The 15887-nt window shown below is 42.6% G+C and overlaps 1 protein-coding gene across 1 annotated transcript in view; it reads right to left on the reverse strand.

Annotated features, from left to right (window-relative positions):
* The window catches only part of mms22l (MMS22-like, DNA repair protein), a 33123-nt gene extending 20071 nt beyond the window's left edge, over nucleotides 1–13052 (reverse strand). Inside the window, exons 1-13 of the mRNA XM_083635337.1 lie at nucleotides 12959–13052; nucleotides 12132–12332; nucleotides 10768–10893; nucleotides 10205–10257; nucleotides 9362–9449; nucleotides 7382–7559; nucleotides 6847–6940; nucleotides 6318–6448; nucleotides 6056–6169; nucleotides 4792–4968; nucleotides 3178–3240; nucleotides 2016–2135; nucleotides 1289–1524 (exon numbers count right to left, since the gene is read on the reverse strand). Coding sequence (XP_083491463.1) covers nucleotides 1289–1524; nucleotides 2016–2135; nucleotides 3178–3240; nucleotides 4792–4968; nucleotides 6056–6169; nucleotides 6318–6448; nucleotides 6847–6940; nucleotides 7382–7559; nucleotides 9362–9449; nucleotides 10205–10257; nucleotides 10768–10893; nucleotides 12132–12307 — 1556 coding nt within the window. The 5' untranslated portion in view covers nucleotides 12308–12332; nucleotides 12959–13052. The remainder of the gene's footprint in view (nucleotides 1–1288; nucleotides 1525–2015; nucleotides 2136–3177; nucleotides 3241–4791; nucleotides 4969–6055; nucleotides 6170–6317; nucleotides 6449–6846; nucleotides 6941–7381; nucleotides 7560–9361; nucleotides 9450–10204; nucleotides 10258–10767; nucleotides 10894–12131; nucleotides 12333–12958) is intronic.
* Between the last annotated feature and the right edge of the window lie 2835 nt (nucleotides 13053–15887).

Below are 15887 nucleotides of genomic sequence, written 5' to 3' on the forward strand. Positions count from 1 at the left end.
ATGCAGTCAGAGGGTGAGGGCGGGGAGGGAGATTTAAATAGATGAATGGCTAATATATAACAGGGATATAAGCAGCGTCTTAGGAGGAAGCAGTGGGGATTTCTTTGTGCTCTCCCAACCTGTCTGTCTGTCTGTTTGTTTATCCCGGACAGCTTTTTTTCCGGAGGCGAGCAGATGCTCCTAACTCCCGGCGTTGGAGATCAACATGCTCCCAGTCGATCCCATTAATGCGGTCGTCGCGGGCGTCCCACAGAGCCCGGCCAGGAGTGGGAACGCTGCCGAAACGTTGCCACGATGCAGTCGGCACGCCTCGCGCCTCCTGAGGGGGAGGGGGCGGTGGTGATGGTAGTTGTGGTGGTGGGGGGTTCCTGGACCTGTCCCAGCCCAGTCCGGTTGCTGCCAGGCTGCCTACCACCCACATCCCCCACCCCTCCACCGCCCAAGCTCCCTCTCTACCCGTGCTGGAAACCAACGCGGCTTCGTTAAGGCGAATTAACCGCCACGCTCGTTAGCTAATTAGACCCCATGTCTGCGGTGCTGCTGAGCACGTTCCAGACAGAGGGAAGTCATTAGGCGGATTTATCCGCGGCTGCCTCTCCCTGGCTCCCAGCCGGCCGGGGATATGGGATGGTCCAGCGCCTGGTTCTGATGCGCACATCAGCTTGTGATCTCTGCTCTCCTCTCTTTCTTACCTTTCTTCACAAAGACAACCCCCCCACATCCAAATCCCTCACACACCCTAACCATGTCACCGCTCTGGGGAGCAGGTGTGCTCAGTGTGTGTGTGTGTCAGTGGGAGGCTCCTTGGCTTTGGTCTGTGCTGTAGAGCAGGTGGTTGACTCCTGAGACACCTGCTCCACTGGGGGGCCTGAACAAATATCAAAGACACACTGGGGAAGTGTGGCACACCTGGCACGCGCACAAACAAAACTCAAACGCACACATGCGTGATAGTGTGCAAACACACATGTTGTATGTGTGCTCACACAAGAATGCACATACGTACGTACACAGACACAAACAGCACACGAAACAGAAACACATCACATACTTGAAGATCAAGGACAAACATGAACCAATGCAACGCCTAGGCTCGATCAGTACCGGTAATCATTCCTCACAGCCTTCATTTCTTGTTTTCCTTCTAATGTTCTTTCCCTCAAAGTAACCGTACTGTATCAAGTATTTGCTTCCAAGTGAAATGTTTAGACGCAACACATCCTTTTCATAGTGGAACTTGAAGGGGATGTGAAGGAGTGTGAAGTGCATAGACTCTCTCCATGCTTACCTTCCTTTGATCTGCCTCTGTGGGGCTCCACCAGCACCGTCCCGGCCGAGGCTGACGCCCAGCACTCTGAGGAAGATGTGGAAGGAGCTGGCTGAGCGGAAGAGCTGGGTGTGTCCTGGAGAGCGGAGTGGGCAGGGGGAGCAGCAGCTCCGGGCCTGCTCCAACAGAGCCTGGGGCGTTTTGCACAAACTACCCAGACCGGACACCCCGAGCCAGGGCACAGTGAACGAGCCGCCCTGGGGTGGAGGGACAGAAAGGAGAAATTGAATGGTAATATTGGTCTCCATTGCAGCATAATCATAATTAACAATAACTTTTGGAATCAAATGCTGGCAAGAGCCAATAAGAATCATTTGTAGAAATGTGCCATGAATGAAAATGTGATGAAGAAATCATTTAAAACAAACTATAAATATTACATATGATATTACAGTGAGATTGTTCTCTGAAGATGATCAGATTCAACTTAAATGGATGCTATGGAGAAATTGGGCTGTTGCAGCAGCAAAGATACAGCAAAGAGAAATGGAGCATAAATGAAAAAAGAATTGAGGCAAAAGAAGGGCATCAAATATGATACAACTGACAATTTCAACAGAAGATACTGAAAGAATGAAAACAGCAAAAGAAGAGCAACTTTATAGCTTTAGCTAAGTGTCCTACTGCTTATATCTCTGACTGTCTACAATGTCCTTGTTTCTACTGGAGGTTTGTTCTCACTTCTCACCAAGTTCTTGCTGTAGTAGTCCCAGAGGATGGAGACAGCGCTGGTGCTGGGTTCCCACAGCAGACACAGACTCAGACAGCAGTGGACATGCATCCTGACCTGCTCCTCTGGTAGACCTCCCTGTTATCACACGCACAGAGAGAGACAGAGACAGCTATATATAATCAGGGTTGGGAGAGTTACTTTAAAAATGTAATCCGATACAATTGCTAGTTACCTGTTAAAAATTGTAATCAGTAACATAATCAAAGTATTACAATATTAGAGTAATGGAACCGATTACTTTCCATTACTTTTGGATTACTTGTGAACAAATTTCCTGCATAATGCATTTGACTACTGAAGTCCGGTGTCATGCTTCTCAGGACATTTTTCAGCAGGCTTTCAGCCAATCTATGTAGTGTCGCCTGTTTCTCATCAATAATAATACAATAACAATAATAATATTTCCATTTTTGGATTACAGTGCACTGATATCTGGTTTCTAATAAAAACAAAATGGGTGCACTGGTCGTTTTTAAGAGCCAAGTGTGTTTCTTCTCCCAAGCAACACTGACTGGGATTATACAAAAAGCCTGCACAGTAGGCTATACCTAATGAGCCATGCAAAGAAACATTTTAGACAAGATGTAAGCCATCCAATATGGTGAAGAATTAAGTTTAAGTTTAGCTGCAAAACAAAATAGACCTAACATACCTTGCCATTTTAGAAATCAGCACAGACAAAAATACAATGCTGTATATCAGAGAAAGATTAGGCTACATAGTTAGGCCTACCTTTCATTCATTTGCTGCACATCCTCTTTCTTTTCTCTCTATCAGCACCTGCAGTAGCCTACAGTAGTGTTGATTGGACATGTTGCCCTTTGATTACCATGAACTGCTTCATTATGATTGACACTTTAACGGTCCAGTGCTCGCTGACTGCTCTGCTCTATCAATTGTAATCCTGGTAGTAATCCAAATTTTTACTAAATGCAACTGTAATCTTGATTACACCTTTTTTTCTGTACCTGTAAGGGATTAGTTACCTTTTTTTGTAATCTGATTACGTAATCCCGTTACATGTAATCCGGTTACTCCCCAAGCATGTATATAATATAGGACTATAAAGGAATTTGTAGGGTTAAACATCAATGTGTCAACCGTACACAGTGCTCACCTTAGGGTTACACGTTAACTTGAGCAACTCTTCCACAAAAGTCCAGTTATCTTCCAACTGTTTCTGTGAATAAAGAAAAAAACCTTTGATAACCTTAAAATAATATCATAATAATAGTTATAAACTACAACAAAGAATTCCTAATGATGCTTTCTACCGAAATGTAACCACAGACAAAATATAAGAGACAATACACAACAAAGTCAATATGTCATTTGTATTCGAAACATGTTTGGAAACACCTATCCTTACTGGAGACATGTGGAATTGATTATACTGACAAATAAATTAAGAGGAAGGGTCTAATAAGAAAGAAAAAAAAAAAATCGATTTTGGAAAAGTGCTGCAACCCGAAATTCAATATATCAAAACCACAGATGATTGTATCCTGAAAAACAGAACTATTTCTCCAGCAAAGGTTTTAGTCCAAACCTGCATGGCAACAATTACTTTGTCAGTGTCAGTTTTCTCTCTCCAAATGGTGGATACCTTATTTAGTAACGAAACACTTTAAATCTCATCTAGCATTTTTCCATGTGTGTGAAAGGCAGAGAGGCAACACAGAAAACATGATTTCACATTGGAGATCAAAATTGATTGATGAAAAGATTATTATCATTTTTCAACAATACAGTTACACAATTCCTACTAAAATATTATATCCAAGTGTCTCAGTTTGGTTAACCTTTATATATCCCAGGGAAAGTTTAGGGCTGCCCAGCACAACCACAGCTTTTTACTGTTGCCCACTAGGAAAAAAATAAATAAATATTGAGCTACTTTTGGGGAGAACTTTGACAAAGCTGTAATCTTAAAACCAAAGGGGGGGGTTGAGGATTAAGTGCTTCAATGGGGCCTTTCAGGGTCAGGGTAGACCAGACCTTTTGAAATGCATAATCTGTGCCATCTTTTAGTTTTAAATGTCACTTTCAGGCACATTTCTCTTTCCACTAGTGTTTCTGTTGTCACCGTTCTTGTCTAACCTTTATTTCTGTATCTTTTGTCCTGTAAACTTGGTTTTAGAAAGATATTCTACAAATAAAGGTGTTATTGTTATTACTGAGGTTACTGTAGTTGTTTAAACTTTGCAAAATATCACACCAAGTCTTCTGTTCTGTGAAATACTGTAGTTGAATGGGTTTTAAGACGAGAAGAACTTCACTCATCTATGTGATTAATTTTGAGGGTGTCCAAGTGCCTCCTTAAGTTAAATCAAGTGCTATAATTAATGACACGTGACACAGTCATTCAGTAATTGCTGGAAACTCATCTCATCCGAGAGACGCTTTTTTCTTTTTTCCGTTGGCATATTCCGTCATTTGGCTTCCATTGGACACAATGTAAAAACAATTTATAGTAAGGAATAACCATTAAGAAAGTCGGATTTCAGCCTCTGGGAAGCACTGACATCATTATCAAGATGCAAAATATACCGTTTCCATCTGGGGTGCTATTTATATCACCTGTAGTTTTTCAGTGGCCTGTAGTTGGTGGATATTACTGGGTTTTTGGGTCAATCTAAAAAGGGACTTTAAACATCTCTTGTTTCCCAGGTTTACTACAGTCTGACATCCTCAGACATCATTTAATACTGTGATTCGCTCAACCTCTTACCTCGTTCTGGATTGTGCCGTTACGGCTGTACTGACCCAGCTCTGCCAGCTGAATGACCAGCCACCATGTGAACCCCAGAGTATCTTTGCAGTGGGTGGGGAGGCCGCTGTACTGCTCTGCTACAGGCTTCCCTGTAACCAGAGGCCTCAACAACGAATTCATGTAGCTCCAGAAAGACTGGTGGGAAAGACACATGGGTAAATGTGAGGACAAGAATGTGCTTGATGAATGTGAAAGACTGTGGGCCCTATCTTCGCAGAAGCGGTAATTTTGCGTTTGCGCTCGTTTAACGCCGTGCGCAATGCAAATTGGGGGCGGGCACAAGCGCATGCCTGTTATAATTGTACTGGGCAATGGGCATAGGCGTGCCACATGCGAAAGCAGGCGTTTCAGCCCTAAAATGTGGGGATAGATGTCATTATCCTATCGTCAGCAGCGCAATTACTTTGCGCTAAGAGCTTTGAAAAGCACCTCTTAGCTGCGCTCCAGGCGCTAAAACACTCGCTGCGCTTGATCGCACCATAATCACAGCGCAGCGCAGAAACGTCATTACACACGGACGTGCCACCCCAGGACATAAAATTCTGCTGCTAAAATTGGGTAACCAGCAGATATTCGGTGAGGCAATCAACTATAATTCACTGAGAAACTTTTATCACATTGCAAGGAGGGGTTATGGTAAATGAATTGAGAAAACTTGTACATTGTAGCTTACTTGCAATAGGCTATTCACCTTCACCTGCTATAAGCCGGAGGGTCGTTGGCATCACAGCCGATCTGTCACAAGCTCTCTCCATCTCTCTCTGTCCTCGGTGGCAGCTCAGTGTTTCACCGAGTTTTAATTGAGTCCACTGTAAATCCTCCAATCTTTTCTTTTGTCTCCGCTGTTTACCCGCTGCAAACACGTTTCTATTGTCCCACCCCAGTCAACAAAATAACCCGAATTGCATCAAAACACAGATGTTTTTAACAGGTATATGATGTGATGGTGTCGTTACGAGATAGGGATAATATATACAGTCAATAGGCCTACACCTATCCAAATTACGCATGGGAAGAATTACAGCATGCCTCACGCAAACTGTATTACATGGACAGCAAGACGGGAATCTGGTTTGATTGATCTAACGCCAAGGACTGTAATTTTCCCTGCTTTAAGGCACGCGCAAACAGGTGCGCAAGCGCTAATAGGGGATATCGCCTGTACGAAGATAGGGCCCCGTGTGTCATATTGGTTTATATGCCCATGTGTACATTTGGTCACCTGTGTGTGCAACAATTTACTCCTATATTCCAGCAGCTGTATGAGTAGGATCCACAGCTCTTTGGTGCAGGAGCACAGGTAATGACGGCTGGTCAAAGCCTCTGTAGGCCTCACCTGGAAAATAGCAGTTGCATATAAAGCCAGATTTGCAGTTTTATTCTCCAGTAAAAAAAAAGATTACCGGTACTTCACATTATGAAGAGAAATAGCGCTGGTGCAGTGCTGCACAGCGAGACACAGTGAGTTGAGGCCAGCCGCCCACCTTGCTGTATTTGCCTATGGCCAGACCAGTAAGGTCACACAGCAGACTGCACAGGTGTGCCTCAAACAGACTGGTATCAGTCAGGTTCTCTCCCGTCAAGTTCACAAACTGGTGGGCGTACACCACCTGGCCTGGGGAGATGAACAGGTACAATTATGAAAGCCCAGTTTCACAGAAAATAACTGTATGAGCTGAAAGTCATATTCTGGAGCATAAAAGTACTGCCATTACGATAGTCAGATGTAAAAAAAAGAATAATAATGTTCAAACCATGAAGATCTTTGTTGTTTCAATAACACATCTTAAATCAAGAATACAGGAGCACTGATGTGACATTTTCAGAACTGATACACATGTAGCAGCATTTTCACATCAGGAGACATTTTTCCTCCCACCGGAAAATTTGATTAAAGTATCAGCATGGAGCTCAACACTATAGATACTATCAGCGCATCTCTACATCATATAAGCCACATCTCACATTTCTTTACTTTCATCTCCTGTCTGAGCATGCCAGACTCACTCGTACCTTGCATCTTCTGTCCAAGCAGGTGCAGGATCTCCAGGACAGACCAGTGGATGTCCAGATGAAGGTGTAACAAATGCCAAGAAGGGGGACAAATCTGTGCAAGAACATAAAGGAAGATGGAGTAACAACAAGTTTAATACAAAAATATCAATAACAATCTCCTTACAAGGTGTATCAAGCAGTTCTGTGTGGGTGGAACTCCTGGACCTGGTTGTGTACCATGAAAAGAATCAAATAAAGTGTGTTGAGATATTCATTGAAGACTAATGCTTCCTTATACTCTCTCATATAATCATGACTCTAGAGTATATTTGTGTTGCAGCCAGGGGCAGCATTTTGAGAAACGTTTGAAAACAACAACTATAACTAATAGTATTTTTTCTCTCAACTTTTGTTCTATAATGCAGCGCAATTATGTTATCCACTGATGTTGCTCCCACTGCAAAGCCCCTTTCTTTTTGCAATGCCTCAAAATGCTGCCTGTGTATCCGTGCACAGGGTCAGAATGTGCAAGCTAATTGCCGTTTAGCAGTACCTTTCCTTGGTTCTGCATAGTGAAGGCACTCTGCACGTTGGCAGGCATATCTTTGAGTCGTCCGACGAGGAGAGTGAGGCCAAACAGCTCCTCCAGCAGATCGGAGGGCAGCTGGGCCTCCAGCTCCTCGTAAGGGGGACAGGGTCCTGACTCCAGGGTGCTGGAAGGTTCCAGGTATCTGGACAGATACAAAAGAACATGTCAATTCAAAGAAATATAGTCAAAACAGTCACATGATTCATCCCAGGGGACAGAGGTAATGATGACTTCATGATCTGTAGGACAACTGACATTACATTCTATATTGCATAGATGATAAGATTAAACTTAATTATAGCTGCTGCGCAGCAATGGGTCGTGGCCGGGCAAGTCTCAAGTCTTTTAGCTATAGTCCAAGTCGCGTCTCAAGTCTTTAGTCACAAGTCCAAGTCAAGTCTCTTATGGATGAGTTTTCTGTCATCTGCTGCATGCAATCCAATCTGCTTAGATTAGAACACTGCCGTTCATGACAGGGCTGGGGCAGAAGGCAGCAGGTTAAGTACATGGCAGTTGAACACATCACCCACCCAGTCCTACTCAGGGCAGAATTCAAAATACTGTAAAAAATTAAGTTTTTGACATACAATTCTTAGACTTTGCACACTTCAACTACTCTGACAGCAAAATATTGTCAATTTTTTTCGTGGAGATTCAAGCTTTATTTAGCAAGAATTTGCATTAACTGTTTAAAGTACCATTTACAGTAAAACATTTTGATGCACTGTGGGCTCAATTTTTGATCTATCAAAAATCTGTTTGATACTTTTGTGGAGGACAGTCTATCGATGCAGATGCTGGAGTTTGGTGTCGTTTGAAGAAAAAATGTGGGAGGAGTAGGGTTTAATTCGTTTTACAGTTTTGCGGTCTTTAGACTTCATAATTGGCCATAGGTTGCAGCGTACAAAAGTTTCTCCTCATTTGGGCGCACATTTCGGTGAAAGTGCCAAAGCCGTAGCCCATATGCCTGATTTGTTATGAATTTTCAAAGTTTGAAACTTTAGACGGTCGCTGTAGCGCCACCATCAGGACTATTGGTGCCAAATTCACGTCAACTTAGTTTGGCATGGGACTGGACCTTTGTGCAAAGTTTGGTTTATATTCGTGCATGGGAAGTCTGACTTCCTGGGAGAAGAAGAATAATAATACAGGCAAATACAAGAAGTGGCCCTGCCGCTTCGCTGGCCCGGCCACTAATAATTAATGGTCCTAGTGAGGAAACGGGTTTCTTGAAGCAGCAAGCAATAGCATACAACAAATAAACAATGGGACAGAAAAAAGAATAGATGAAATTGGCGAAATGAGAAATGAAACATAATGCACCTGGCATCATGAGACTAAAACAGCAGTGTGTGTTTCAACCTACGGTACTTTGAACAACTAGAGGACCAGTGTTGGGCAAGTTACTTTCAAAATGTAATATACTACATATTACTAGTTACTTTGATTTGAAAGTAATAAGTTACTTTACAATATTACTTTCTGTGTAGAGTAACTTGTTACTTATTACACTACTTTTGCATTACTTTCACCAAAACAACAGCAGCAGCAGAATGACATCGCCGCCCCGGGACCATCCTGAAAAATAATTTCAACCGCCTTGAAGTCAGTGTAAACCATCCAAAATTCTAAATTTTATTATTTTCCTTTGTTATTGTCATCTATAGTGGTTATTTGTATAAAAACACACAGTTTGATTAGGAAATGATTGTATCTTTTTTTAAATATGTGCTTTGATTTAATACAATGTAACTCAATGTGTAACTTGAGTTACTTGACAAAGTAACTGGTATAATAGTACTGAAATCCTATAAGTAATAAGTTATATTACTGAGTTACTGCTAAAAGTAATATATTACATGTAATATGTTACTTTTGTAATGAGTTACCCCCAACACTGTAGAGGACTGAGTGAATGAGCACATTTTGTGAATGTAGAATTACCTGAACAGGAAGACTTTGATATACTGAAGGAACACCACACACTGCTGTCTGAGCTCCTCTGCCTCATAGTGGAGGTTGCCTGCTTGACCTGAAACACATATGGGCAAAGTGTACAGGGCATTTTGATAGACTTAACGCAAACCAAACCCACCATATCAGACAGGAATGCAACACCAGAGTTGAGCTGGTCTTTGCTTGGAAGAGCAAACCCCAGTTGAATAAAAGCTTCCACTATAATATTGCACTACCAGTGTTTCCCCTAGAAAAATTTTCAGGCCTGGAGGGTTTTTCGAAACGTACCTCGACCGCAACGGTGGGCAATGGCATCCCAAGTATCATCATACTATTATGGGATGCGATGCGAACAGTTGCATTATGGGATGTGCGTTTCGCAGGCAACAACGACACGTTGACATGTTTTGGAACAGCGCTGCACGTTGGCACAATGCTCCTAAAAGCAAAATGCTTAATTGTTTTGAATGATTTTGCATCTTCTATTACTGTCAACACCAGTATTGCTGTATTCTAATAATATGCCATAAAGGTTTATTGAAATTTTGGGGAGAGCAGAAAAAAAATCTAAAAAGAAAAAAGAATGGTAGGGGAAACACTGACTACTACAGTACCTGATATTTTATAGCTAAAACATGATGTTCCATTTCCACCACAGCCAGTTGAATGTTTATAGCTAGCACATAAAAGGTCTGTTTGAGTAAGCAAATGCCTCACTATATGAAAAACTCATTGTTGAACTTGAAGGCAGCACAACTCCAGTAACTTACAGATAAAAGTCAACACCCAATTATTGTTCAGGGTGTGCATGGCATGTCTACAGAAGCTTACCAAAGTCATGTGAACTGGACTGCACCAAGGTCTCCAGCCTGAATACTCTTTGTCTGAAATATAAGAAAGAGCAAATGAGACCACAGATGTGTATGAATGAACCATGAAGGATGCTTCAAACACAAAATAGGCCTACCGTAAATTCAAAAAGTTCCGTCAGTGATTATTAGTCTAGTGGTCTAGTCTAGTCTCCTGGAAAAGGACCTTCAGAGCAGGGCTGTGGTCAATTAACTTTCAACTGATACACTTTCAACCAAAGTCTCTTGCACACCTGAGAAGTATTGTGGCAGGTGGAGTAGAATCACTTAGAAAATTAATGGACACCCGCGCTGTCTTCACTTGCTCAGAATTGGAAAAAATTTCCAACTTTGAGCAAGTGAAGACAGTGTGCGGGTGTCCATTATTTTTCTAACTGATACACTTTAAAATGCAAAGAGAAAATTAAATTAATTAGCTAATGACAGATTGTTTACTGTAAATTATCTCTTAATAGGTTGGATATGACAACCTTACCTTGTCAAATGTTTTTCAATATTTTAATTGTGAGGAAACTGTTAGCTAACCTGAAAAGGCCAAAGAGCAGCTTTGTAGATTCCACCAGTGCAGTTTCTGTTACCCAGGGGAACCCAAAGACGTCCACTGTGTCCGTCTCATAGTCTGCAGGGGCTGGGTCAAGACGCAGCAGTAGTCTACAAAGGGTAGAGCCATATGAAATGAATTTCTTTCCTCCAAATTCTGTGTTTTTCCATTTAAATTTTAATTTGGAGGTTAGGAACGATATATATATATTTAATGACTTGGCTCTCTCAGACAGTCTCTTCGACATGTTTCTCAAAGTGAAAACCAAGTTTTGAGGTGACGTAATGGTCCCACGCAAGACTGACCCCCCCTCTCAAAAAACACCCCAATCAATAATTAGGTCTACTTTTGATTTTGATAATTAGGCCTAATTTTTTTTTAATCAATTTCAGCCAAATTATGGAAAATTCTGCAATATTCCATGTTTTACAGTTGATTACATTTTTATTACCAAATTCCATAATTCTGATTCTGTTTTTTCCATTTTGTGGAAACAATATGGCCCTAACAAAGGGGATGCAGAGTCGTAGTTGTAAGACTCATATGAGACATGACCAATGCAAATTACAATGAGTTGTGTTTCCACTTAGCTCAATCATCATATAAGTATAAATGAGCCTTTACACTACTAAAGGCCCATTTATACTTCATACGAAAATAAAAGCGTCCATTTCAAACGGTGTAATCGTCACTGACCACATACTTCCTTCCTTGCGTCTTTTATTTGGTATCATGTTAAGCAATACATCCACCAGTGGGCAGTAGAGAGTTAAATGTGTGTGTGTGTGTGTGGTTTTGCTCTGTTTCATTCATGGTATCCGATGACGGAAAGAAAATGCACGAAATGAACGCAGAGTACGGACAGAAGGCTCTGTCCGTCTCCGTCTTTAACGTAGAGTATAATTGGGACATTACTGTATTATAGGTCAGATATCCCCATTATCACACACAGTAATGACTTTGAAATCAAACTCGAATAGCATGGGGGGGGGGGGGGGAGTGAAAAGTGTGGGGAAATTTAAATAATGTTCTTTCCCAACATATGGCAGCATTGTGAAATTGCCTGTGTTATCATGATAGTGAATGGAGATAGTGAATCCAAGTTAGATTCGACTGTGTCCCAATTGAGAGCGAACAACTGTGACCCTTGCTTCCATCCAAAGTAACTGAGATCATCAGGCTGGATCGGTGAAAGGAAATGAGGTATGATTTGAAAAAGATAACACAGTGTGAATTGAAATCCCTCAAGTTGACTGTTATGCTTTAGGTAAAACCGATGAAAAACAAGTCATTCCTTCCTTATCAATCCTCTTGCTAAAAGTGAACAAGACAGTGAAATTGACTTTACCGCTTTAGGGAGCCTCTACCGGTGTATCCCTCTGCAGAGAGGGGCCGGGTTGGGTCCTCCCCTGCATCAGAGGAGCAGCAGAAGCAGGGCGGCTGTGCCGGGGTTAGTTCACACAGACTGTCTGCTGCAAAGGGAGAAACTGGTGGGGTGAGGGACTGGCTGAAGTCCTCTGCCATGTCGACACTACAGAATCAGAATCACCTGTAATGGCAAGGACATCATGTACACAAGCAAGGAATATGAGCTGAGTAATTAGGCTGGCACATAAGATAGTTACACAATACAGGAGTGACACATCATGTTTTGCAGGACCAAATGTAATAGGACTAGAACAATATAGGACACAAAAGACATACTCTATAACAGCAGATTGAACATGAACACACTAATACATACTGTATACATTCAAAGCTGAAGAACTGCCCCAAAGAGAACATTACATTGAATACATAGCTAAAATTAGGTGAGAACAACCCAACTGCAAGAATTATTCACCAGTCAACGAATGGCAACAGCGGTCCGTCTATGCACTCCCTGCCTTCACAACCATCTGGACTGGACACTAATGTGGACTTGACAGAAAAAACGATACCTCATGTGCGATGCTTGCAGGGTCATGGACGCGAATTTGACCGGTTAACCTAGAATCCATTTAGAGTTGCGTGTGGCTACGGTTAACCCTATAATAACGATCCCCAAATGTTTTCAGCGGTGAGGCAACAACATGGCTAACGTTAGCGTTAGCTGTCAGCTGTTAGCCGTAGTAGTAAGTTGACATTGAAGGAGACACACAGCAGGACCGCCAGGCAGACACCAACGTGACAAACCTTGTATTTGTGCTGCTTTTGTCCGTGTGATATTCCGTAAATGTAAAGCCAAGTGTGAAGACTACACAGCTGTCTACGACTCTGCTTGTTGTTGTTGTTGTCGCGAGGAGGTGGTTTGGGTTTTCAGGCTCTCCCGCTCCTTCATACCACGCATGCTCAAACTGGCCTTGCCACTGACACGTTCGATGATTGGTCTGAAGTTTGGCTGTGGGCGTGGTCTCGGCCAGGAAGTATTCAGACAAAGCGAGAGGTTCCACTCCCACAAACTTCCGTCTTCGTCTCCAGAGACGAGTGCGTCTTATTTTTTTGCTCTGTATGCTTAGTAAAAAGACCTTCCAACTGTATTCCTGACGGCGTTGCAAGACCAACATTTTAATTAATGATGTTAAAAAAAAGTCCTGCATTGTCAGTCGATGGAGTAGGCTAGTTTACACTGCATTTGCCTAGCCTATAGTTGGTGAAGTTTTGACAAATACTTCTGTTTTGTCTCAAAATAGCATGTTTAAAATATGTCGACGGTCACTGTGGGGCAAAAAAAGGGCTATCATGCACTGAGCTGAGCGCGCGACCTGCCTCGTGCGTGTGTGAAAGTCACTTCTTGTGCACTTCAGTTACTGGCACTGCAGGTGTCCCTGACTGTCAAAATAATACAAAACAATGCAGCGGTTTAAGTAAAATTGTATCGAGGCTAACCCTAATTTCCATATGCAGATCTGTCTGCCAACAGTCCCTCTCGCCATCACACCAGTTCTTGCATTCTAATGCATTCTCACATCTTTACAAAATCCGCCTTCCGCCACACGCCGAGGATGTGCTCATTTTCTCCGCTTATAACACGTTTTCTGCACGTTTTGGATTGTCCAGGGATGAAGCACGCGACAGAGATGCGAGTCTGATTTGCGCGTTTTATTATAAGGACCAGCGCGTGTAGTCAAAAACATGGAAGCGGCTGGAGATTGTTTCCTTGATGCATCGACCTCCTGCTCTGCTTTCAACATGAGGCAGCCCGTCTGCACGAAGGCTCTGTCGCCTGGATGTTAAAGGTAAAATGAGTGTTGTTTTTTGTTCCCCTATGCTACAAACGCATTGGAACCTTTGTAGGCACTGTCTGTAATAGGCTACATGGAGGAGGAGGGAGTGTTATTTCAACCTGTCTCACCCACCTCCCATCGCCCTCAGCTGTAGCATCGTTTACAGGTTTTGATATAAACTGGACAAGGTTGGATTTTGCTGTCTGGTCTAGTAGCATACAATTTCATGACTCACGACTTTTGATGACTGAAAACTTGACTCAAATAATATTCCGTATATATTGACAAGTATTGGTCCTTTATGCAATATCATCAGACTAGGAAATTGTTAGATGCCTGTAATGGGACTTTGTTAGCCTTTTAGGTCTTCCTGATGAACTTAATGAACTGAATCTCTCTTTCTCTCTCTCTCTCTCTCTCTCTCTCTCTCTCTCTCTCTCTCTCTCTCTCTCTCTCTCTCTCTCTCTCTCTCTCTCTCTCTCTCTCTCTCTCTCTCTCTCTCTCTCTCTCTCTCTCTCTCTCTCTCTGTGCATGAATGTGTGTAGTTTCTCTAACCTCAATGACTACCTGCCGTTTTAAAACACCCCAGAAGCACTAGTAACACACTATTTTGCTATTTCTAGCCACTTAAAAAATCATGCTATTCAAGCTTGACTGCAAAACAATCTATACTGTAGCTGTGATGGGAGCCCTAGTGTGGCTATTCTATACAGTAAAGTTATGACCTATAGTTTGACCTCTGGAAATCATGTGCGCTACCATTCCAGCATTAACTCTCCTTTTTAAAGAGTATAGTCGGAGCCCCATAATGACTTTGCATAATGAGTTACATTCTCTTTTTTGTCATGGGGTCTGGTCTCTAAAAGATCTCTGTATTGTACAGGGGAGAGCGCTAGTCACTTTTATCTCTGAAAAAAAAACCTTGTGGCTACAGTTTGATCAATTAAACTCCTGAAAGGGCCCCTCCTCCCCTGGCCCTTTCATTCGTCTGCCTGAGAGGAATATAAAGTTATCAGTCTTCCTAAGCGATATGAGGACGGAAATAAGTAGTTTGTCTATAAAAATGTCCAGGTACTTTATCAGCGTCCCAGTAGGCCCTGAGGCCCTGACACTGTTCAATGTGTTCCTGTACTCTAGTCTCAATGCCTCATCTGCTCCCTCTCTCGCTCTCTCTCTCTCTCTCTCTCTCTCTGTTTCTCTCTCTCCCCCCCTCCATCTCTCTCTCTCTCTCTCTCTCTCTCTCTCTCTCTCTCTCTCTCTCCCCCCATCTCTCTCCCTGTCTACTTTGTCTCTGCCTGAGGCCTGCTGCTCACTGGGTGGGTGTACGCTACTGGCCCCACGCCTCACTGGGATTGACTGGGGCTCGGTCCCCAAGTGAGGTTATCGATTTCATCCAGGGGCTTGGGAGATTGGAGCTGAATGATGCTGTAGACTTTAAACACTGCTCGACCCCGCACCGTTTGTTGTTTGGGGAGAAGCGCTGCAGGAGGAGGCGCTTTGTTTTTGACATGGAGGGAGATCAACATAGCCTCCAGGGAACGACAGAGAGAGAGAGAGAGAGAGAGAGAGTAATCCTGTAATTTGTTCTCTTACTGTACACCAGCAGTGGGTGCATATTAATATAAAAATTGCAGAAATAAAGCAACAGAATTACAAAGATTGCAGACAATAAATATTGATTGCATACCGGGGAGGGAGGGACTGAGCCATGATCAGCTAGGTTGATTAGATGCAGCTTTTTGAGCACATGTTGCAGCAAACTCCACCACAGAAGTGCAAAGGTGGGGGGAAAGAAAGAGATGGTAAAGTAATTGTTGCCATATGGCAATGCCATGCAATAAACATGTACTGAATACAACACAATCCCTTGTTACCAATGCTTTCCTGAATAATTTCAA

Source organism: Poromitra crassiceps (assembly GCF_964638095.1).
Source record: "Poromitra crassiceps genome assembly, chromosome: 1".
In the NCBI taxonomy this organism is placed as follows: domain Eukaryota; kingdom Metazoa; phylum Chordata; class Actinopteri; order Beryciformes; family Melamphaidae; genus Poromitra; species Poromitra crassiceps.